This window comes from Charadrius vociferus, unplaced genomic scaffold (assembly GCF_000708025.1).
Source record: "Charadrius vociferus isolate BGI_N301 unplaced genomic scaffold, ASM70802v2 scaffold347, whole genome shotgun sequence".
Taxonomy (NCBI): Eukaryota; Metazoa; Chordata; class Aves; order Charadriiformes; family Charadriidae; genus Charadrius; species Charadrius vociferus.
This window is the reverse complement of record NW_009649306.1, coordinates 384,538-410,363: the sequence shown is the minus strand read 5'-3', so window position 1 is coordinate 410,363 and position 25,826 is coordinate 384,538. Positions and strand designations below refer to the sequence as shown.

The 25,826-nt window shown below is 38.1% G+C and overlaps 1 protein-coding gene across 1 annotated transcript in view; it reads left to right on the top strand.

The window, feature by feature from the left end:
• Positions 1-25,826, top strand: part of ST18 (suppression of tumorigenicity 18, zinc finger) — a 171,504-nt gene that overhangs the window by 132,755 nt on the left and 12,923 nt on the right. The window contains exons 10-16 of the mRNA XM_009889179.1: positions 1,044-1,148; positions 2,560-2,765; positions 5,928-6,139; positions 14,744-14,989; positions 20,976-21,091; positions 23,950-24,012; positions 24,818-24,886. Coding sequence (XP_009887481.1) covers positions 1,044-1,148; positions 2,560-2,765; positions 5,928-6,139; positions 14,744-14,989; positions 20,976-21,091; positions 23,950-24,012; positions 24,818-24,886 — 1,017 coding nt within the window. The remainder of the gene's footprint in view (positions 1-1,043; positions 1,149-2,559; positions 2,766-5,927; positions 6,140-14,743; positions 14,990-20,975; positions 21,092-23,949; positions 24,013-24,817; positions 24,887-25,826) is intronic.

The window sequence follows — 25,826 nt, the reverse complement described above, 5'->3', positions numbered from 1 at the left end:
GCCTCTTTTCTGTTTGACTTGCTGCCTGTAGGGAGAAAATAAAATTGAGAAAAGCCTTCCAGATAGGCAGCTGGGGAATCACAGCTGGGCTGCAGGTGAGGCAGAGAGCCGATGCGCTCTGTCTCCAGCAAGCTACTGCTGTCAGCATGGCTCTTATCAATACTGCTTGCTGCTGGAAGCCAGCAAGCCAAAATATTCCATTATAGCACTTCTGGTAAAATATAATGTCAATCTTACAATCAAACTTGGGACAGAAAATTTTCAAAATCAAATTTTTATGTTGAACCGAATTTTTGTAGGATTTTCTTTTTTTGCTGATGATTGATTGATTGGTTATTTTATGAGCACACCAAAATCAAGGATTATCATACTATGTTACTGTCTTCAATACAAAAAGTTAGCCTTTACCAGAGATATTACAAGCTCATCTACAAGAATATATAAGGAACCAGAAAATATTTTTTCATTGTGCTTCCCGTTTTAAATCCCCAGTCATCTTTGCAGCACATCAGCTGTATCATAAGCAACCCATGAATAGGATAAGAAAACATGTTTTAATCTAATAAAGCAAATGGGAAAAAAAGAAAGCACATCTTGAAATGACAAAATGTGTTCTTTGGTAACAGTTGCTCAGATACCTCTGTTTTTTTCCCAAATTCACTTTCCTTTTAATCAGCAGGAGGCTTATATGCATGGTTTAGCTGATAAAGTAAATGTCATTTGTCAAAAAATTTACTAGTGACTTGCCAGCCACAAAACATCAAAGCTGAACTGTGGAAAACTCCTACGTGATTCAGTTTCCAGATATATCACCTCGAATACACAGATTTCACAGTTTTGCATTAGGGATTGAAAAACAGATGAATCTGAGCTATAATAGCAGCAGCTTGCATAGATGCACAGGGTACCGGAGAAGTTTGAAGTCATTGGGTTCCACAGCCCACATTTCCTTTATTTAAGACTTCATTTTAATGTTGGGTTTGTTTTTTGTTTTTTTTTTTTTTTCCCTTGCCTTTTCTTTTCTTCACCTTGTTTTTAAACAGCCTTTCTGGTTGTCCAATTGCTGCAGCTGAAAAGTTGGCAATGTCCCAGGAAAAGAACCAGCTCGAGTCTCCAAAAGCTGGGCAGTGCCATGACCAGACTCACAGGTAGGAGTCCTTAGCGAACTAGCGTCTCCAAAGTATTTCCACACAAACTGTTCTGATATCTCGTCAGGTCTTTCACCCATTTCAGATTTAGCTACAGAGGTAAGTCAGTATTCCAAGATGAACCTCTAAATGACTTGACTGTATCTCAAAATTAACATGCCACGTTCTGCTGATTCGTGTGTGTGTGGCTGACATTAAAGACAACATGCGCATCTTTTGAAAAGTAATCAAACGTATTCTACTAAATTTTACTTCAACACAAATAGCCTAATCAATGGTTCTCAAACATCTTTCTCTTGTAAACCGTATCTCCTATCTTGCTGAAAAGTTTTAAACACTTTTCAAGAACTGTTCCTTTGTTACGATATTTTGGTCACTTTCAGTGGCCACTTGATTAAAGATCTCTTTGACCTTATTGCACTTTTAACAGCACAGTCCTCATTTATTTTGTGCTTCTTTTCAGAGGAATCTTCCAGTGATCCCAAGTAATGTGTTGTATTGGCATTGGGGTTATTTGAAAGTGTTGAGAACTCTGCTCATTCCATTTGTCTACCGTTGAATAACTCATATTTTGAGTTTCTTTATTTTAAGTTTATTGGTTTAATTAGTTTAATTTATTTTTTATACAATGGCATCAAAAAGGGGAAACATTTTTTATTGCAATTGTATTTTGTTTGAGAGTTATATGGACCCTACAGACATGCATAATTTGCACATCATTGGCACCACAACCATTACAACCTATTATATTCAGGTCTATTTGGGGACACTTTAATTTGTGGATTATTGACATGATCAGCTCTAATGGTTCCTTCAGAGCCATTACAGAATATTATGTCCATGTGTCTGCCAACTGCACGTGCCTTAACTCTACATGTGAAAAGTCCTTAGGAAATTACTAAAGACAAGTAGTTACTGAACAGTAACTAAATGGAATAACACACCATAAATCATTCTTTCCTCCCAAATAACAGAAGCAATTAGTTTAGTTCATCTTATATTATATTTATACCACATTCATTCACAGTAAAGTGAGAACAATAGTGATGCATAAAATTACAAGTCCTTTGACTAGCAAAAATCCAGAAAATTTTTAGAAATAAAGTAAATACCGTGGTGCAGTGGTAATCTAGAAGTAAATCAGTATCCTTTTTGAACTTAGCCCACACTGTTCCTACAGAATACTAGATTTTTTATGTCTGCAGTTTTGAACTTGTATGAAGTGACTACTAGGTCAGCCACCACATTTGCTGTATTTGCAGCTATTTCCTGTATACACCTATCAGTAAGATTCTTGTGTGGTAACAGCACACTTTCTGACACTGAGATATAACTGTACCCTATTTTTCAAGAAAAGGTTATTTAAAGATATTCTTGTGTTTCTCATTCATTCTTTTCCTCCTCTCTGCAGGACAAATTTAGCAAAGCAGCCTGAGGTAGCTCAGTATAATTACAGAACATCACAGCCGGTCACCTCCTCCAGAGCCACCCTCACGAAAGAACAGGAGAAGTTTGGGAAAGTACCATTTGATTATGCCAGCTTTGATGCACAAGTCTTTGGCAAACGCACAATAGCACCTGTGGCACAGGGACGAAAAACACCCCAGTTCCTTGAATGTAAGCTTGAAATTCCATTATTTCTTGGAAAATGGGCAAAATGTCAATGACTTTTTTTTTTTTTCCTCTTTGCTTGTTCTGCTTTCAAAATTCTACAATTCAAAAAATCTCTGTAGGAATCATCTTTAACCACTTGTGGCCGGAATGCTAAATATAAAATACTAGTTTGATGAATATAGAATACTAGAACATTAAATATTATCACTATGAGGTTTACTTTTCTGATGTTTCCTTTAAAAGCAATTATCAGGAGAAAGAAGGAGTAAAAAGGAATGGTTTATGTCTTATCTGTTACCTTGTTCCTTGGCTAAATTGTGATATGTTTATGTGATAGGATGCTGCCATGATAAGTCCCATGGAATGTGTCTGCACAACACATAATGAATTGTAGTACAGAGAAATACAAGTTCGGTTTTAAAAAGCATTTCAACTACCTTTTAGATGCACCCACATAGGTATTATTTCTGCTAGATGACCATATACCTCGTCTGCATTACTTCCAGGTCTGGATTGAATTCGTTTTGGTATCTCATATTTCTGTACTACATTGCATTTGCAGTGCAGACATATCCAATGCATCAAATTGTTACCAAGATCCCTCTGCTTGCATCACTTACAGATTTGCTGTGGTACTACTCTGTACAAATGAGATACCACAGTGTGAACACTGATTATTTATTGCAGATGCTCTTCACAATCTGCATGGGAAACTTCATCAAGATTCTGCCTTTGTATTGACCATTATAAATTACTCCTTAGTTGAAAGAAACAATTCTTTTACTATGAGGGAAATGGAAAAAAAGGGTTTTGTTGCACCATATTTGGGCTCAGAAGAAAATAGATCTAAAAAAAATGTGACAAAAGATTCTTTAGTTGGTTTTAGTTTTGTTCATGACAAAAAATTTAGTAAATAAAAACAAAAAAGGAAAACAAATTGCATCTCACTTATCTTAACAAAAGAGAACATTCATAGTAAGGTGAACAGAAAAGCAGAAAATTTTATATATGTATATATACATACATAGTACAATAATATATACATACATAGTACAATAAAATATGACATAATATAATAATCTGAATATGACATATATGTTATATATTTATAAAATGTATATTGTTATATATTTATTTGTGTACATGTTTGAGTACACACACGTATATAGACATTTGTAGGTATCTACATGTTTGTGTATATACATATAAATACCCTATTTAAAATTGCAAATGAAAAGTAGATATTTATCTGGCCTGGAAAATAGTCTTGTTCAAATGAAAGCAAATATGTGCATCGCCAGCTTCTTGGGTGGCAGATTTTCCAATTTTGTTTGTAAAATTGAATATTCCTTATTAGCTGTCTCTTTGCACAGATGTATGTCTATTTCACAGGTTCATTTCAAGGAAAAAATGATTGAAATGTTTTTATACAAATGCAAATCCATACATATGCAATTTATGTATAATGTATATGAGGGCTGAAGTTTGCAGCCTGTTGTTCTTGCAAAGATTGCAGCACACAGCTATTATTTTAATGGAAAGGTGAAAGTAAAAGAGCAGGTGAGTGCTTTAACTATGCAGATATACAAAAGTTGGCAATAAGACGCCGATGATGTAGTGATTGGTTCAGCATCCTATGTAAGTATGTAGCTAGCCAAAACCCCACCATTAGCCCTCTGTGGATTCTGCACTTATAAACTTGATTTGTTAACAAAACATGCATCCCTCATAGCCTGCTTTATTTTTTGTCTTTTAGGGCGGATAATGGAAAATGCACTTTTTTGCTCTTTAAATACAATTTGAAGTTAGCTCTTGCTTGTGCTACAGTGTTACAGCAGGCTAGATAAATCCTTTTTCATTTGCACTGGAGAAAGAGAGAACTGAATCATGAAGCTTTTATGTATTGCTCTACTGAGTTTTCTCCAGTACCTAGAAAAAACTGAGTATAGCATTCAGCTGCAGTGAGCGCACACAGACAAGCATTGTCCTGAGAGCACCCCAGGTTTGAGGAAAGATGAGATTTTCAATGTCTCGTGTAAGTCTTAGCATTAAAATGCGCTCAGCCAAAGCTCTGCGTCCACAGGGATCCAGAGCCTTGGGGCTCAGATCTTTCTGGAGTGAGCAGACGGAGATATGTAGAAATGTTCTTGGTGTATCTGGGTGTAGGCTGAGAAATTGGATTTTGCTTAGTTTATCTTTGTAGGACACTGAGAGAGCTACAGACAAAAGAAGTGATTATTGCTTCCTAAGAGCTGAAATTATGGTGTTGTGTTTTCCCTGCAACAGTTAATGACTTCTCAAGCTCCAAAATCCAGAACAGAGAGCAGTTTTCTACCTGTTTTAGAGTAAGTGCTGCTGATGGAGCAGAAGACAAAAGAACCACACAAAACACTTTTGTCTGTCAAAGTGCTTTTCTGTTCACCTGTTAGTTTTGTATTCTCAACTGACCTCTTTGTGCCTAATAGGTTTGTGTATTATTCCAGATGATAGCCAACATAAGTCAGTGAGCCAAGATTAGTTTTATTCTGCATGTTCGTTGTCATTATTTTTTTAGCTGATTAAATGGTAGAATTAAATTTCTAAAAAAATTCCACAAAACCAGAACTGATTATACCTAACAGGTAATGTTCTTAACTGATTACTCTGGTTTGTTCAAGAGCCTGGTCTTGTTCTTCTTACTCAAATAAGTAAAGCTTTTTAAATAATGGACTTATTCATTTAAGTAGGGTAAGCAGTGTTGTTTCAGCTAAGACTGGACACTGTTGGTTTTTTACACAACAGAGCTCCAAGAAGCAGCCTTTAAAAGGCTACATTTACAATTGCATTTGTCCACTGATGTTGTCGGGTCACGATGGATAACACACTTAACACTTGTTCAGTCTTTCCTTGGACATCATTGCTCTTAATGCTTGAGTAAAGAACAAATAAAATCTGAGTAAAAGTCTCAGATGTTTTGTTGAAAGATGTGTATTTGTCGGGTAAAAATTAAATTATCGTGTTTCTGAAGCTATTTTTCCAGCAAACCCTTACTGCCAATAGTAAATTGATTGTTTTAAATGTATTCTTTGAATATTTTAATGTATGAAATTGTAGTCTGAGAAACAAAACTATTTCATGGGAAAAAATCTCATACGTGCAATTGCTAATCAAATCTCTCTTCAACAGCAAAGCATTTTTCAAATCCAGTGAAATTTTCTAATCGACTGCCTAGTGCTAGCGCCCACACACAGAGCCCTTGCCATGCCAACTCTTATAGCTACGGTCAATGTAGTGAAGACACCCACATAGCAGCAGCTGCTGCTATCCTGAACCTTTCCACCCGCTGCAGGGAAGCAGCAGAGATCCTCTCCAACAAACCACAGAGTCTGTCTGCCAAGGTAGGGTAGTCCAAGAACCTGGAGGGTGTGCTAGCTACTGAACTGTGCGAATAAACTGTCTTTCATGTTAGTGACTGCATTAAATCCCCAAAAAGGAAGCTTCTGTTTGCATGCTCTTTTGAAGAGAGGCAGAAAAAAAATCAGTAATGTAGTGACCAGTTCTGATAAAAATAAATAAATAGCAGGAATTATTTTGTTACTCTTTTCATAATTGAGCCCTAAATACAAGGGGGGAGTTTTGTGGGAGGAAAAAAAAAAGAAGGATATTTGAAATCCAGTAACATTTGTGGTGGATAATGAGTTATATCTGTTTAAAGAGGGAATTTTCCTCCCTCTGAAACCTGCCATAAGTGATCATTTTGGAGGCTGATTAAAAAAAAAAAAAAAAAAAGGGAAAAACCAAACAAAAAACCCCACATGTGATTAATCAAGGTGATATTGTGCTAGCAATGGAACAGAACTACACCTATTGAGTCTGTTGCGCTTGGAGCTCATGACAGTTTGACAAGGTGTAGGGAGGGAAATAACAACTGACTTTGGTAAAATTCTCCTTTCTGCTGGCAAGAGAGGAGAAGCAGGCCCACAGCGTTTGGAGACAGATAATTTGGGCAAGTCTGTCATAATGGAATGCTGCCTAATATCGTAGATGTTTGTGTGGCTTTCATGTTTTGGTTTCTGCTCTGCGTTTCCTCACAGACCTTTATGATTTACAAATGGTACTGTGTGAGCTATGAGCCTTATTTTCTGTGCCATTACATAGTATTATACTGCTGATGAAAATAGACAAGATTTTCTTCTGATGACCATGGTTGTGGGAACTCTGTTGTTTATTATTTGTGTTAAAGTCACACATGCTCCACTGCAATTAAACTTTTGAAAGCTCAGTGTGGATGAGAGGATGCCATTACAAAAACTTGAGAAGAAATCACTGTGGAGTGAAAAGAGGTGTATTTATCAAAACACAAAGTAGCAGGTGTGTTTTTGCTGCGGGACTTTTGAGCCATGATGTGTGCTCCAAAAGACAGATGACCTATTTCTCTGCAAGTCAGTGTCACTCTACCTTGTCTATTGTAGCACCAGGCTCATTCTGGCTAAAGTGACTTCCGCAGCTCTTGATCTACAATCTGGTTGGGCCTTCATTCACCATCTCTAAGAGGTTAGCTCTTGTTCTTTCAGAAGAACCACTTATTTTGCCACCATTGTAACATCTTGTTAGGTATTCCAAGCCTTGCTCCTTTGCAGAGCGGTATCTCCTACTTTGCTACCTTTGATTTCCACATGTGAAATCTTGCACCTTGAAACCAATGTTGCGAGATTCCCTGGAGTAGACTTTTTAGACTGTGTGTACAGCCATCCTCCATAACACAGACATTATCTGTCCCAAAAATTGCTCAGGGAACCTTTCCCAGATGACAGACCCATCTGTGGTATCTGCTGCAGACAGTTCCTTCCGCTGGTCTTCAGTAGAGACTTCTTCTAACAGGGAAATGGCAACTGATGCCAATGGCTGGATTAAATTGCTGCCGCAGCCTTTGGCTGACCTCAGCAATAGACCTTCTTGCCAGAGAAGAGCAGTAAAGGGACCAGGCATAACCCAAAGATTTTTTCCTCCATACCTGCTTCACAGTTGCCAAATCATGGGGAAGGTTTGAATGGAAGTGAACATAACAGTAATGATATGGAGGGACACTTGGGGCACATAGCTTACTCCTTTATCACAGCCAGGAATCCAGCCTAAAAGAAAATCACCTGCATACCTTGCTATCTGCCTGCCTCCACTTTTGCCAGACTTTCTGGAGGGCATACTGATACAAAACATCTGACAGAAGAATAAGAATTAGCTTCTGGCCAGAACAGAGGCAAGTAAGCCCCAAACAGATTTGGTGGCCAAAACCACACAAAACCCATTTTTATTTGGTTTTGGCTATTTATTACTTTTATTATACAGGATTCAAACAAAACATCATGGAAATAAATCACCAGACTGTCTTCAGTTAAGATGATTTCCTATTTTAAAATTTGAAGCAAAACACAAGGTTATTTTTAAAAAGACTACTATGTTTTTATCAATGTTTCTGAATTGTTTTGTGGCTACTATTGGCTGCAAAGGTAAATGTTTAACTGCTAGAATATCTTACAAATTTTTAGATAATAAAAAGCATCTCTTGAGACTTTATCAGTGTTTGGACTCAAATAATGCAGCATCAGCAGATGACTACAGAGTTAATGATTTCCTTTTTTTTTACTCTTGATAGCACACGCATTCATCAGGCCTGAAAACACCTGTGTGGGGTGGTTGTGGTCAGAATCCCGTAGTATCAGACTTCTCAGTCCCGCCCCTTGCCACATTTCTTTGTTCCTTTGCCTAACGAAACCTGATTAGCTTCATCCATACTTTAGCAGACCAAAGCTCCTGACTTGTAGAGGTGTTTGCTCTCATGTGAGCATCAGGCAGCCTCCCAGCAATCCAAGCCATGACACTTTGCTGGTGGGAGGCAGCGTGGTGGTAGAGCAAGGACATGTGGGACTAAAGAGGATTTCCTGGACTTGCAGGAAATCCTTTGCAAGTTGCACAGTTGTCAGAGCGGTAAAAATATTTTACTTCTGAGTTTTAAAAGGAGAACTTGAACTTCAAACATTTCAAGTAAGTGTCATTTTCTTGTATTCGCTCAAGGCATGCATATGTCACCTTGCTTAAACAGGTGGGGAAAACACCAAAACATGTTTTAGCACAAGTGTATTCCTGAAGTTTGGTTGTTGGTTTTTTTTTTTCTTTCTGTCTCTCAGATTTTATTTCTTGACCTCCAGAATGTTGTCCATTTTTTAGTAAAAGTTGGATGTTTTACCTTGAATGTTCACGACATTTCTGTAAATATATATAATATTTAAATGAATTTTTTTTTACAGCACAGTTCCAAATTTCATTAATTTAACGGATTTTCAAACATACATCTCACATTCTCTACATATCAGTTCAAAAGGGAGAGTCTAAGCCAAAAAAAAAAAAAGAAAGAGAAGTGTAGCAATGGTAGAGAAATCAGATTACAAATGAACAGTACAATTGGTAAGCAGGACTTCCAAAGAGATCTGATGTACAAAGGTGATCTGCCAAATATCTCAAAATTAAAATTATGAATTTGTAAATTAAACAATTTAAAGAATAAATTTATTGTGAAAAGAGCAGTAAAATGGATCCTAATCTTCTCTTTGAATTATTTATCTATCAGTTGTGTACAAAATACTAAGATCATCAGATACCTTGATGATACTTTTCTCAAAAACAATTAATACCACATTAATGTCATATTGTCTGAGCCCTTCAACCTCCCCCTGGGACCGAAGTAAACTGTTCCCCTGAATATAATCCCGATCAGCCAATTCTCGTGCGGTCAGCACCCCAAACCAGTCTCCTGGTTGCATTTGATTTGCAGTTTATGTAGTTTCATTCAACTCTCATTGAAGTCAACAGAAGGACTCCCCTAGAAAGCTTAGCCGGCAGTTTCTAGCACAGTGCAAGAGTCTACATCGTCATAACATCCAGGGATCTTCCCTGTTTACAGCCCTCACCACATTCATGTCTCACAGAGGTAGCTGCAAGCAATACAGTTTATCTGTATCCTCATCACTACTGCTTGCCAAACATTTTGTTGACTGTTTTGGTGTTTTTCCCACCTGTTTAGACAAAATGGCATATGCGCACTATGCCTTGAAAGAAAACAAAAAAATGACACTTGCTAAAAATGTTTAAAGTTCAAATTCTGTTTTTGAACAAAATTATGTAATCTCTCCATTCTTGGATATTGATGATGGTGATAATTACATCAGTTATTTCAACAATGTAGTTAGTACTCAGCACGTTTGTCAGGCAGTCCTTTACTCCAAATACCTTAAAGCCTAAATACAGGATGAAAAATCAGCCAAGAATATCACTAGGTACCATCCTGTTACACTGCTGTGCATATCACTCCTTGACCACATTCTTGGCTAGCTTTTTTTTAATTTGTGAATTGCTCTGCGCTGAAATTGTGACTTCATTTTTGTCTCAGATGTTGCTGGGCAGTTGCAAGTTTTCTTATTTTGACCCAAATTAGTATCTTAGAACTCAATCACTTAAATTTAAGTATGAAGAACTGAGGACCATGTATGTGTATTTTTATTAGCTGGGAATAGAAAAGATTGAACTCTTTTGCATGGAGTTGCGTTAAGCATACTATTCATACGCAAGAATAGTATTCATACACATGCCAAGATATTGGTTCCAGAGTTACTCCTAATACCAGAACTGAAGACCCCTTTTGAGCTTTCCAAACCAGACTGAACTGCTAGTGGGAATGCAAAACCTTCAATACTGTTCTTCCTTTGGACTTACTTAGTATTAAGTTGTATGGCTGATGCCAACCAAAGAATACATAAAGCCCCCTTATACGGAATGATACAATGTCCCTAAGGTCACAGGTTTGAAATAAGATTCATGCAGGCACAATAATTCACTCTCTCTGATCCAGCTATGAGATAAAGCTTAACTTGTAATCGTTACTGGAGACACACTGCAGAGTATTAAACACTGTGAGTGATCAGATGGACCAAAAGCATATAAAAAATGCAGGAGTAATTTATCACAAAAAACAACATTCATTATTGTCCTAGATGATGTAGTTCAGTTCTAAGGACAAGATTTAATAATGTACTAGAAAATATTCTGTAATATTTATGTCATAAAATAAAGGAGGATGAAAAAGCTTGACTTTAAAGTACAAAGCACTTGAAGAGGATAGGGACCGTTTTTTGTTTACGTATTTATATTAGTCTTCATTTTAGATAGATATTCATAGTAGAGTACTACTTGTACCTTATCTTTTCACTGAATAGATCCTAGAATAAAGAAAATATGCTTCAGTCATTTTTCTCTCGTTTTTTATTCTGGAATCCTTTTTCCTGCTGCTTGTAAAACCTGTGAGGGTGATTGCACCGTCATTGATGTGGGAGTAGATAAGGAGTAACCTGAATTCAATTACCGTGTGTATGCTCTCAACCTCATTGATTTTTCTTCATTGGTTCAGTGGACGTTTTTCCTCGTTCACACAAGTGTAAACGTAAATATAAATGATCAAAATAAGGCTCCAAAGATTTACCCAGATGCAAACTGATATAAGTTAGGAAATAATAAGATACATTTGCATCTTTATTTTGGGTACACTTTTAAGAAAGAATAAGAACAGTTTACATCGTTTTGGTAGCTATATTTCAAATATGTCATGATAAATGGATAAATATAGGCCTGTTCACACATGCACTAGAGTCTACAGTAGTAAGATCTTGCCTTCAGTGAGGAGAATGCAGCCTTTACAAGTCTGAGCTAAGCATAGTAAGTGCCATTTTCTGTCAGCATGTCATATCACTGTTCTAGCATTTTTTGCCATTTGCAATTTTCGTCTTTTTAGTTCCATTTTAAAATTAATGTAAAAATAAACATGGTAAAACAAGCAAAGGAGACATATTGAGAGGAGGGTGGGATGAGAGTAGGAATGAAAACTGGAGCAGTATCTCTGCCTATCCTCTCTTTTTGCTCTGCCATTTGGAGTTTGCTATGAAGGCAGCAAAGTGATAGCTTTTATACCATTCTGAATAAAAAGCCATGCTGCAAACGTGTGATCCATCCTGCGATGGGCAAAAGGGGATATTTTTTCCGTGACTATATTTAATTGTTGTGTGCATCTGTGAGCTCACTTAAACCCCATCTGTACGCTACTTCACAAACACACAACCCAGCCTTGCCTGAGCAGAATTAGGTACATGTTGGACAACCCAACTTCTGCTTGAATTTCAGGGAAGTGCTGAGGAAGCTTTAAATATCCATGCTGGTAAATGGTCTGTTTTTCAGCCAGAGCTCCTTGTTGTGGCTAATGGTATCTGTTTCTCAGAGGCAACATATTTCCTGTTATTATTCTATGTACAGTTTCATCAAGGAGGGAACCTTGATTGATTTTGATACTTTTTGTTGTCACTGTTGCCTTCTGAGTAGTTGATATTTTGTCAGTGACAGAGAATCTGCACTATTTATGGGTTTTGCACTATAAAACTACTGCAGCCCAGTCACATGGCTTCCTTTCCTAAGCCATCTGTCACAGAGGTCTGGAATTTTATGTGAATGTTGGTTGTGCATACTTAACCCAAGTTTTTTTATTATGAAAAATGTCAGCAACTACAATATTTAGCATTTTACTTTACATTGGTCATTAAACTTGATTACTGTAGCTCTGTTTCATTGCTATAGTTACATATCAACTATGAAGCCAAAAAACACTGAGGCGATCATGGCAGAGCTATATTGTCAAATCCTGGAGTGTGTGCTTGGCACTGATATAGTTAATATCTTGGATTTTTGTAACTAAGGTTTATTAATGCTGGTATAAAAATGTATTTGATATTATACAGATGGCATAAGATGTTGTGGTTACTAAGTTATTATCCAGGATAAGCTGCACTGTCAAATTCAGGGCTTAAAACTATCACAGGAGATTAAACTATTTACTAAAAAGGGGCAGAAAGATATAACCAAAGCGTCTTAGTATGAACATATTAGAAGTGTATTTACTTCCCATAAATATAATAAAACATCTCTCTCTTTAAGCTGTATGATTGAAAATGTGAACTTTGCTACGCAGGAGAAGCAAACATAAGAGGTGTCTGAGTTTCTGAACCAGTGGCAAGCAGATGGCTTGGTAGTGTTTTGGTCTAGGTGGGCATCTGTCTTAGGCCCATGGATACAAAATGGAGTTAGGCTGGCTGAGTGAGGAAAGATTGTTGGGCCCTAAATTTTCATCACCTACCAATATTTTCCTTCTGATTAAGAAGATTCCATCAGACACATTTTACCTTAGATGAGTCACCACTGGCAGGAGTAGAAGACAAGGCTGCATGAAGGAAGTTTGTGCCTTCTGTCCAACTGGGGTGGCCACGTCACACTGTCAGCACAAGGTGTGTTTCGCCACAACAGTCTTTAAGGTCTGCAAGCAAGGATAAGTTTCACTGCCCTATCTTTAACCATTAAATTGTTGACTAATCATCAAGCTTCACAATAGTTAACAGGAAGAAAGAGAAAAGGATTCTTTCTGCCAGTGTCTTGTCTCTTCCTAAGGAAGATGTCTATGAAAGATGAAAAAACTTGCCCCCTGGACACACCTGTCTCTTTTTCGTGTACAACAGAGGGTCTAGGTAATTCTCTCACTCTATGAGTTTACTTTTATATTACTCAAGGTAGGGAGTCTCAATCTGGGTTTATATGACTATGTCCTACAGTTATACTAGCCCCTAATTCCCAAGTGGTATCTGAGCTTTGTGCTGATGCAAATACAAAATAGCAGTGATGACAATAACAGGAAGACGTAGAGCAGTGTTAATTACAGCATTCTACATGTGTATAACTATGACATTGTTATTTATCTCTATAGTTTTTGACTATTTTCCTTTTTATTCAGGGCAACACACAGAACTAGACTGCCAAGTGCTCCTCCAGAAGCCTCTTCTTTCACCTCTTCCCCTACTTGACTTTAGTAACTGATGGCAATAGTGAGGACTAGTCTTATATTCATCCCTATATACACAATATGTCAATATGCAGTGTTGCATATTGAGCCTGAGGGGAAAATTTTTGTTGCTGCCATTAGTAAGTTGCACTTCTGGGAGCTTTTCATCCTTCCAAGAGAGGAGTTTATACTCTTTTTTCTGTGATCAGACAGTGTAAGGCAGACCAGTGAGCTTTCCTTCCCTCGTTCTTCTTGTACAGCTGAGCAGCACTTGCCCCTTCTTGTGAGCAGGAGCTGCTCTGAGAGCTTCTCCCAGCCTGGAAAGAGAAGTTGGGTCTCTCCCCAAACTGCACACACCCTTGCAATCAGAGGCTGCTCTTTGCTGTACTTGCAAGGTAGCAAAGGCTTTTTTAACTCATGCTGAAGGTCTCCATCAGGGACAACCTCCTTAAGATCCTCCTGTAGCTCCTAGTGTAGTGGTATAAGCACAGACCTGTGCCTTAGTGGCCTGGTGAAACTGTGCTTGAGGCGATATGTTATCTTGAGTGATGTACAAAACCCTAGTGAAAATTTCTCCTACTGTGCTACTTTTAGGCATATTTCTTCCCCCCTCCTTCTCCCCCCCATGATGCAGATGTTGTAATGTTTCCGGGGTGTGGGGGGAAGGGAAGATATGTAATAGTAATGCTGTTGATGACCTAAACTATGCATTAATGCTTTTAACTGTGAATTGGGGTCATAGTTCTCTGTAAGAGTGAAAAGATCAAGAAGATTTAAAGCTAAACTTTTTTTAAATAAAACTAGATTTAGGGTGTATAGGTTATGGTTTAGAGGCATCTTATTTAAATTCTACTTACTATGTTTAAGCTGAGAAGCAGGGATACCATTACTGAAGCTACTCTTAAGTCTGCCTAAGAGTTGGACATTAACTGATATAAATCGAAAAGCTGGTTTTAGATTCAGATAAATTTAAATAAAAGCGTGCATTTATATTTATCCTTTAAAAGCACCACATGGTTATGTTGCAGCCTCACCATGTCCGTATCTAAACATGTCTCTGTTTCCTGTTGCATGTCAGGGAGCTGAGATAGAAGTGGATGAAAATGGCACTCTGGATTTGAGCATGAAAAAGAATCGAAGCCAAGACAAAGTTATGCCTCTCACTTCTTCCAGCACAGCACTTCCCACTCCTTCCTCTTCTCCTTTCAAAACAAGCAGCATCCTGGTAAATGCAGCCTTCTACCAGGCTCTTTGTGAACAGGAAGGATGGGATACACCAATCAACTACAGCAAGACCCATAGCAGGAAAGAAGAAGAAAAAGAGGTATTTTTTTCAGTTTCTGAGTGACTTTTTCCCTTGGATGGGTGGCCATATGATGGTCTTTGGGTTGACCAATCTAGAGCAGTTTAAAGGGAATCAATTTCCACAGGTAGAGGTTTGTGAACATTGAGTTGGCTTAAATGCCCTCTCGGATGTGGTGTAAAATATCACTACTTACTTTTGAAAAATCTTGCTTTCAGAGCCTACTTGTGAATGTCTATAAGTCTCTAAGATAAGGAAATCAAAGGTATCTACCATTAGAGACTGGTTTTTAAATTTTGTCCCTAATGGCTCAGTCCTGTAGCACATACAACCAAATGGCCTAGGGATCACTCAGAGGAAAAAAAATCAAACAAAACAAAACCAAACCAAGGCAGTTGTTTTCATGCTGAAACAAAAAATAACTTTTCCACACCAACTCTTTATAATTGTTGATAACTCATCATCTAAGCTTAAAACCTTGCCTGCAATATTCTTTCAGTGGAAATCTTTTTATTTTACATTTAACATACTTCAAGAAATCTTTGCCAGTAAGTCTTAGATGTCACTAGTGAGTCCAGTAGTCCAGAGGACAGTCTGAGAGCACAAATTCAGAAATACAAAATTATTAGGAATTCTTGAAGGTTTTGATTACAATAAGTAACCCAAGAGGACAGGTACATAATTTCCACCAATTGTGATATTTTTTAATTGGTAAGGGAACAGCATAGAAAAACTAGATGAGTACATAGAGTCATCTTCCCTTTTCAACCTGTCCTAGGAAAGGTAAAAGCCCAAACTTGAAAATGCAGCTGCAGGAACAAAGGTGACCAATTAAAATTTCAGCAAATACTTTTATTCAGTAACTTTCCAACTTTTACGGCTAATCTTCTAGACTGCCACTTTGAACGCGATAATTGTTTTGATTTTTTTTTTTTTTCCCTGTTTTGCTCTTTCATGTCTGTTTATTTTATCTTGGCAACAAGGCAGCATAGTCTCCTACTGTCTTTCTTTCTTATTCTTCTGTTTTCCTAACGAGTTTGCTTTTATTTTTGAGCCTGGTTGTCAGAATACGGATTGTTTGAATTTTTCTTAAATCAGGAAGGGACCACCAGCACCTTTAAAGGTTAATTAGGTAAAATCTTGGTAATTAACATAGATAAGCCTAAGTGATACCTTTCTGAAGCAGGCTGAAAGATGTCCCAATTTGGAATTTTTATGCAGCTTCAAATACTTTTCCTCCCTATTTGGTCTTATATATCAAATAGTACCATTTGAACATTATATTTATTACATAATTATCTTTTGTTCAAATATCAAAAGAAGACGCTTGAAGAAGACACAGACAGGGGTAAATCTATTTAGGGCTGAGGTTAGGGGATCCGGGCCTCCAATTCCAAAAATACCTGGAAATAAAAGATAATTCAGTTGTGTGAAGAAAAAATCTGTCAGCACTGTGTGGTGTGTTGTCATGTGACAGCTGAAACAGCTAGCACCATGGACACTCATTTCTTGGAGGTTAGGTTGTCTTGAAGAGCCCTTTGTGATCACCGCGTGGGGCTGATGATGATGCTTACCTCAGCAATGAGACCACTGTCCCTGTACCAGGGGTTTGGAGTGGGTTTGACACGAGGCAGTAGGCTGAGGGCGCAGGCTCTTCCCCATTCACGCTGCATGATGAGCAAGTACATCCAGCTTTGAGAGAACCTCCTTGCTGCAGGGGATCAATCAGCGTCACAGACTTGGCAGGGGACCTGTCCTGCTGCTCCTCCTCCCTGCTGCCACCGCAGCTCAGCAAAAGAGCCACGACAGCAGCACCTCCGCATCCCCCCGCAATGCCTGCTCGACTTTCTAAAAGCCTCAATGGGTGGCTGGCTGCTTCCCTCTCCCTTACAGAGAGCCAGAGGCATCAGCAGGCGACCTGACAGGACATAAAGATCCACATTCAGGCACTCTTGCCCCTTGCACTAGATGCTCTGACACAGTGCAGTTTGTCCCTAATCAGGGATCTGGACCCAGACCTCTGCTGTGAGCTTTTGCCACCCCAGGGACCGTTGACATGTCCAGTGATCTCAGGACCAGAGGCTGTGTTTTGCAAATCGAAGACTGGCAGTTATCCTCATGCAAAGAAAATGACTGATTATATCTATTTCTAATTCATTGTTATCTGGTTCATATGCACAACAGTTGCTTAATTTTGGTGGTAATTTCCAGAAAATATTGTCGCTCTCTCTCTCAGTGAAATAGCCTGTCCAGATGCCCCCTTAAAAAAAAAAAATTCCGAATTTGGAAAAAGCTCAAAATCCCTCCAAAAGGAAAGCGCTGAGAAATAACTAGAGCTGTCAGTTAGTTCAACTGTCAGTTCTCCAAAGATTTCAGGGCTTAAAAATGTTAAAAGTGCCAGATGCTATTATCTGTTATTCATGTTACCATTATGTTCTGGTCTTTGCTGAAATCAATATAAACTTCCATCTGTACATTAATGGAGTTTCATTGCCTGCTTTCTTTCTGTAGTGTGCATGCGTGAATACCCACATGCTCTTTGCAGAAAATAGTAGTGTTTGGACTGATTGGGCTGGTTCTGGTTTTCCTTTTAGTCTAGAATTCTCCAGAATTTTAATACCATTTAGTTGTAAATCCGTTCAAATAGGAAAGGAAAAAATATACATGCTTGGACTTGACTAGCTGTGATGATCACCACCTGACAGATCAAAAAGTGAGAAGTGCTAAAGGTTTTTTCCCAAGGGATTTTCTCTCCCTCTAAAGCTAAATCACTGGAGAAGCACACAAGCCAAAGCCTGATGCTCTGCGCTCAGTCCTAAGTGCAGAGGACCAAAAAATATTTCATCTTTAGGTCCAACCTATGCATTTCAGACAGATGCATCCCCTTTTGGGCCACATGTACTGATGTAAGGTCCTAGAGAGACAGAGATTCAGCATTCTTCTGCCTGCGTTCCCTTTGCACTGTCTTCCCTTTGTAGCTTCTACACATCTGGAGATTTCATGCTGCTTGAATAATACCAAGCGTTCCACAAGGTGCTAAGACAATGCTGGAGAAACCACATGTTTAAATGTCTATATGTCTCCCTCAGTCCTGGGAAATATACTAATGGATGTTAACTAAGAAACAAGCTACATTCCCACTTTGGTCCTTATTAGATTTTTTTCTTTTTCAAAAGAGCAGTTACTATGAAATCGTAGGTGTTTGTGTATGCATGTGAGCATCTAGCTACTGGTTTAAAAAAAAAATTACAAGTCTTAATAAGTCAATTCAGGAAATTCACAAATAAGATTTTAAAAAATCAATTATTTCAAAGATAGAAAATGAAAATACTGCAATTCTAAACCTTCTAGTACCAGTTATGCTGGTGGCTGTAGAAGTACTCATGTAAACCTTCATCTTGCAATCTTATTTTTGCTAAATGATTCAGTGAAACATCATTAAATGAAGCTGTGAACTGCAATACTGTAGTATTTTGTCAAGCCTTGATATACATAATTCTCAATCAGGCCTCTCTGTGCAGCATGTATCAGACTGTGACATGATGAATAACTCACACACACAAGTTTCTGGTCCATCACCAGCAAAAGATTAAGAGATATCTTTCATCTGAGATAAAGAACACAAGCTATGTGTATGAAAATATTAATAAACCTTGCAGCAGGAACAGTTACAACTACTTATGTTTGCTGCAAATGCATCTTGAGGTACATCACACAGCTCAGGATCCCAGTGGAGTGCCAGAGTGGTCTTTCCACCATGCTGTACTCCAGGGCCCTCTCAGCTGGACCTTTGACAAGGAGTGGAAGAGGCTGATGTGTGCCTGGTCTTGACACATAGTTAGGTTCCAGCCAAGGCATGCACTAAATTTTTAGAAACAGAGCATTGGTCCTCAGTTCAGTGATACAGATGTAGCGTACCAGAGTTAGTTGTTAGAGAGGAAGCTGACAAACCAGCCTTCTTCAACCTTCATTACATTACATGGAAACACCTTACCTGTGTTTTTTTGAAGTTATTTTGACATCTGACCCCTTGCAGATGGCAACAGAAGGTCGACAATTTTGTTGCTTCTTTTGGGAGCTTTTGAATTTACAGTGACTTACACTGGTGATGATCCCTGTCAGAGCTTGCATTTATGTGTATATAAGAAAAGCAGGTGAGAACTTGTGGACAGAGAGAGTCAGGAACTAGAATCCCCATTCTGCAGATTGCAGTGGCAAAACCACCCACATATGCTATTAGAACCAGGATTTAACTCAATGTTGGAAAACAGCTTTTGAGATTTCTTGAATGATGAACAAAGCTGGCATTCGTTTTTCCACTTTCGGTTTTTAGCATTTTCATTTCCATGTTTGGAGGACTTTCAACTATTTATTATTTCTGTATTAACATTTTGACAATACCTATTATTGTTTTTAATCTTCTCTATTACTCCTTATCTGAAGTTGTCCTTTAGAAATGACATTCTAAAAGCCCGAAATATATCAGGTTTGGGTGGGTTTTTTATTTAAAAAAATTACTCGATAATTACTATGAAAAAGTGTTCAGAAAAGCTGGGTATATGTATTTTTGCTTTCTATATTTGTAGCAGATGAGATTATTCTGAGACAAACTAACCCCACAAATGTGGTTGTGAAAATCAGTAGTAATTGATATAGCAATAACATGGCATGGTTTCTGTATGTATGTGTAGCGTGAGTTTCAGTAGGCAGTAGGTAGCCAGTACCAGAAAGCAGAAGGAAGTCATATTGAGGATCCAGTCTCCAAACAGGCAAAGATGAGCTGCCAGAATTGAGGACCATATGGAAGCTTTATCAGAAGAAACACGCCCGCAGAGCTTACAAGTCCCGTTAGGCAGAATCTCCATTTTCAGTCCAGATTCTCCTCAGCCCTCCGCTCTGTGTTAACAGCTCTGCAGACATCCCTGCCCCTCTGTCCTGGCACGTTCGTCAGCTGCACAAGCCCAGAGCATCTATGGCACGAGCCCCGTGAGTTTAGCAGGAGCTGGGAGTTTCTCCCCCCTCAACCACAGGCAGCAGTTTCTGCTCCTACAGACAGTAATCTCTGGATGATACCTACCTGAGTATTGGAACAGAGTCATAAAACCAACATGAAGTCCCAGCAGGGATTAATAGAGATTCAATAATTGATGCTATGGGCTTTGGAGGATTCTTGAATGATACAATATCCACAGCGCATCCCTCCAGAAAGGAAATACTTATCCTTCATAAAAATAATATTAATTGAAGTCCTTAATTCTCAAAACAGTATAAACCACGTTATTTTGAAGTCATCAAAGAAGATTTTTCAGAAAACAAAAAATGTGATTTCCTTTCAGAACTCCAGATTTCCAAAATGCCTTCCCAAGGGAGTGAATACTCATGGTCCATACCACCCATCAAACAGCACTGTAGCAGTGAAGCCTGCTACTAAGAAAATTTCAAAGTGTTTTTGTTCTTTTGATTTTTATTTTAACGAGAATCTGCTCTTTGAATAAGATAAGTCATTCAATTCTAAAAGCTTTGCATTTACATATGTTTATGTACAATAGGTTTTTTTAATTTATTATTGTAATTTTGTAATTCACAGTACAAGAGTACTCACTTCAACTGTATACAAAACTCAGTGATATACATTAACAGAAAAAAACCAGAACATTCTTTCCAAAGTCTTACTTGACTCTATACATTCAATAACAACTTTTATTTTCTTTGTGTATTTTTCTTTAGCCTTCATCGCCATTTTATAAATGGAAACCAAATTTTCCCTATGTAAGGCTTAAACCAGCATTTACTTTCAGAAATACTTTCACAATATTTTTAAAATTCTACCTATGTGAACCTGAAACTATGATGTACTAAACTTTCTTCATCTCTCTCCATCGTTCTTTAAGACTTTTTTTTAATGTTTTCCAAGAGGTTCTCTTCTTGCCACAGCAAGTTATTTGTTGAATATGTGGGAGGCCTTGAAGAGAGAAACCTTTTGTCACGTTCTCATCCAATATTTCAGAAAGATCCAGTGAGCACTCCAGAAAACATGGAGGAAAAGAAATATCCAGGAGATGTCTCCATACCAAGTCCTAAACCCAAGCTCCATTCAAGAGATCTCAAAAAGGAACTCATCACGTGAGTTACAAAAAATGCCACGTTTTCCTCTGCCGTGGTACAGACTGACTACACTGTTGTTCTGAGTGCTGGTTTGGAGTAGATTTGCAGGAGCTGAGCAGGGAGACCTCCCTGACAGCTCACTGCAGGAGGTTAGTTCCCTGTTGTGGGTATGCAATGGGGTAGACATGAGGTTTGGAGCTGAGACACGCCAGGGTAGGCCTGGGGGTCTGGAGAGATTCATGACTAATGTTATGCTGCGTATCACTCCTTCTTCCTCAGATAGACACAAATGGGTAACAGCTCCTTCTACAAAATATACAGTTTTTTTAGCGTGGTACAGATTGGCTGTGTTAATGCTTACAGAATTAAATAAACTTTACTATAGAACCCCTGTTGAGAGCTTGCGTAGAAGTGCTCAGGATTTCTTAGCTAAGAAACATGCAAAGTTCATAAAAAGATAAAACATAAGACAGGAACTGCCCCAGGGTTTTCTAACTTTTAGGAAATCTGTGTTTAAGTCCTTCATCTGCTTTCTTCAAAACGGAGTTAGTTATTCTGTCCTGCCGAAATGTGTATCCAATGGATACACAAATTCGCGCTCTGGGGAATAGGCTAATACTCTCTTTTCCCAAGTAGAGAGACTCACTTGCTCTGTCTTAAGTTCCAAAACTTTACTATCTAAAACTGCAAAGAAATTCCACTAAATCTTTCCGCATGCAACAGCTTGTTTCAGTTTAGAATCATTCAGTAAAATTGACCCAACCAGCTCGTAACACTAGCCACTTTTTAAAATCTCATCTAAGCGCTTCACAGAACTCCTTTGGATTTCACATCAACACCATTTTGATATCAATACAGTGTTTTCACTGTAGCAATCAGCTAGGACTTAGTAATCATTTATAGCACTTTTCTTTTTGTCCCAAACCAGAGTAGGTCTCTCTGGACAAATGCACTCTGTATCGTTTAGTGATAATAGTCCGTAACGTATCACTGCAGGCTCACCCATAAATAAATGAGTCTCATCCCGTCACCTTGTGTCCTGCTCCCCAGACTCAGTGGCACTGAATCAGTTAGATCCGCCTCTGTCTCTAGAAATTACATTTCCCTGGGGCGAGCTGCTGTGAAGAGTGATTCTTTCCCCTCATGCCGTACAGTCTGTGTGTTGTCTACTCTCCATGTTATATGTGCAGTTGTAGTTCACGACCTAAATTGCTACAGGTCAGGTTTGTTTTGCCTCTTCTAAAACAAATGTGTACAAAAATCACTGACAGTTTATTTGCTGAAGACTAATGGCTTTTCTTTTGTAATATTTATTCCTGATGCTGACCTGTTTTGAGATGCCTGTAAAATACTTTTCTACTCTCCTAAATAATAATTCCCAGAGTATATACAATGGCAATGATCAACTTACAGTGGTTTTACGGTATTATTTTCAATCAGTGAGTAGAAACAGGTATCTAAAATGTAGCTGTCCAGAAAATTAAAAAATAGAAACAGTTTTAATTTAACAGAAGAATCTACAGGTAATATAGGGACCAGACTGCATTTCTATGATCTCATTAAGCTCAGAACTTGTACAGAACAATTCAATACAGGTGGCTCCATCATGAGGAAGTTTTTAAAATGACATAAGCACTTGCAGAAAAAAAAATCCTACATGGTTAGCTCATTTGCAGTGAACTAATTTATAAATACTACCTCCTAGCATGTGCTTTCTATTTTTCCATGTTGATTCTCTTGCCCATAACTGCATTGCTCAGGTTGAACTGGGCTGTGAAAATGAGGCTGATGTCTTCCTAAGGCTCCTTTACAGATTTGAAAAAGTTCCTAGCACTCTGCCAGCTCAGAGGAAATAGCCAGGTGAGGATCTCAGGTACCCTTTGCTCACCGCTATGGAGCACCAGCTAAAAGTTCTTGTACAGTTTCTGCTTGCCCTTCTTATCCACGGGCCCAGTGAAAGAAGATACAACCCCTTTATAAGGTGACTCTGAAGGGTTGGTGCTAGTGTTGTAAAATGCTGTAGAAAGGTATTCACCTTCCCCTCCCCCTCCACGCACAAATTGCATTTCTTGATATCCTTGCCCTCTTGCAGAGGACTATCCCAGATCATTAAGTGAGCTCAGTGCTATGACTGAAGAAGGGCTGAGCAAAACCAGAAGCTATAAACTTTCTCCAGGTCAAACATACCTTTATCTCTTGGCATAAAGGGACATATTTGTTGTGCTAAATGTACACCACCTTTGCATCACTTCTCAGTTCAGCTGAGAAACATCTTGGGAAACTTTTGTGCTCGCTCTGAACTTCAGCTGTGTGAGCTTGACACGCTTTCTGTTCTGCAAGCAACCATAACACCTAATTTTTCACTTGTGTCAGCAAATAACGATCAGATGTGTTTCTAAAGAAGGTGCCTTATTTTAGCCAGAAGTCAAGGAAATTATTTAGAATATTACCATCCTCTGGCCTGTGTTATACAGGAGGTCAGATCAGAACCTTCATCCCTAACATTTATGAATTGCTGTCAAAATTTGGTACCAGTATTGAAATTGTCCTTTTAAGAACCCAAGTTGTAACCAAAAAATCTCCTCAAAGCATGGTGGTTTCACATTATATTGATAAAAAAAAAAAAAAGGTTTTGACTCTTTTGCATGGTGGAAATAGGAAAACTTTTTTTCCATCTGTGCATCAAGTAACAATTGAAAACTAGAAGTGTTGTGTAAGTTTGCTAGTTTTCTGTTGTGTCATAATAGTGTTGAGATGATGAATGTAACGATGAATGTGATTGCCCTAAGGATCATTACATAATTCACTGCAGGGTAGGGTGAGCTGTGGGGTGTAATATACATACTCTAATTTCTCATTGCATCTTCTTTGCACAGCTGTCCAACTCCAGGATGTGATGGTAGTGGTCATGTAACAGGAAACTATGCCTCACACCGCAGGTGAGAAACAACAGGAAGCCTAAAGCAGGAAATAGAGTTACATTTAGCTATTGTGATCTTTGAACATTTTTATAATAACCATGGATAAGTATTCAAAACTTATTTGCAGAAAATAATCCATACAGAAATGTGGCTGGTTTTCCGAGTTTCATTATATTTTCTGAAGGTCTGGGATCAATAGACTGATGGAGTTAAGCAGCGTATGCTTATTACTGTAGCTGCATGTCTTAGCTGAGACCTATAGATAGGTCATTTAGTAAAGTTTTCATTTCTCTAAGTGTACAAGCACTCTCTGTACAGATGCTGGTACATGAGATTTTAATCAGGTTTCCACAGATATTTCTACAAATGACTTTGAAATTCATAGATCTGATAAAATAATCTGAGGATGCTAAATATTTTCCTCAGAATAGCCTACTCTCAACCTAGGGGTTGAAATAATAATTTCCTGCCTTTCCTTTTGGGAGCAGGATGGAAGCAGTTTCTGCCTTTTCCCAGCCGAGTGGACCAGATGCTCTACCTGTCCTTCACGGAGGTAGCATAAAGGAAGGAGTCTGTGTACCACTGCCTCTCCATGCAAAGCTTTACAGGGGCTGAGAAACATCTGGTCCTAAACATATATATTTCCAGTCATTTAAGAACTACAGCCTGATATTGGCTGCTCCTCCTTTGTCAAAAGCAAATATTTAAGGATCTCTTTTTTCCCGTTCTAAGTCATAGATTGTCTGGAGGTTGCTGTTTTAAGAAAAAAAAAAAAAAAAAAAAAAAAAGTTCTGTTTTAGTTTTCACCTCATTCTTTTTTCAGTGTTTCTGGGTGTCCATTAGCTGACAAGACATTAAAATCCCTTATGGCTGCTAACTCTCAGGAGCTTAAGTAAGTATTGATAATAGCACAAAATTTATTGTTATTATCTTCGATCAACATGTTCCCTACATTAATGCAGTTGTTCATTTGAATTGCTCTGAGTAATGTCAAACCTTTGTCCAAAATTTGAAGTGAATTGGTTTGAAAGCTTTTGAGTGAAATGGAGTTTACCTTTCTCCATTTGTCTGTCTTCTTTTATGTACCCCTTCATTTCCATGAATTAACAAGGACCTGGGGAAAAAAATTGTAAACGCTAGGAGAGATGTTACGCTCATAGTATTTCTGAATCAGAGAGAAATTGAAAATATGTAACATGTAAGGCAAATCTGGCAAATAACTCAGTCTGATCTAGTTATAATAATTTAGAATTATTTAGTTAGAAATAATTCTATTTAGAATAATTCTAAAAAGGAGACCAGAACTCCTGCAAATCATTTTTTATCATTCACTACCATATACTATGAGTTTAATGTCACTGAAGCAGACATCAAGTCATATGATTCTTTGCTGGCATAATTCTCACCACAAAATGTCACTTACAAAAGGACTACGCAGGCTCTGCTATATAGACAGATGTATAGGGACATATGAATATTTCAAAAATCTGTAGTCAAGAGAGGCACTGGCAACCAGTCATCTAGTTATTGAATTGGCTTTGTCAATAAGGATGTGGGAAAGAGGAAAGGATAATTAGAGTTCTTTCATAGCTTTCCCTCTGCAACTTCTAAATTGGATCCCATAATAGATGGCTTGGAATAACTCATGAATGCGTGTAAAAAGGGGAGAATCCTGTGACTGTCCTTTCTGTCCTTTAGGTTAATCCCTAGTCCAGATAGAAGAAAATGCAGTCTGATCATGGCACTATTATGCTGTTCCAATGGTATTAATAGAAGAAGTGACTACTTCTAGGCTTGACTCAGTGTTTAGCTTCCCCAGATCAAATGTTAGT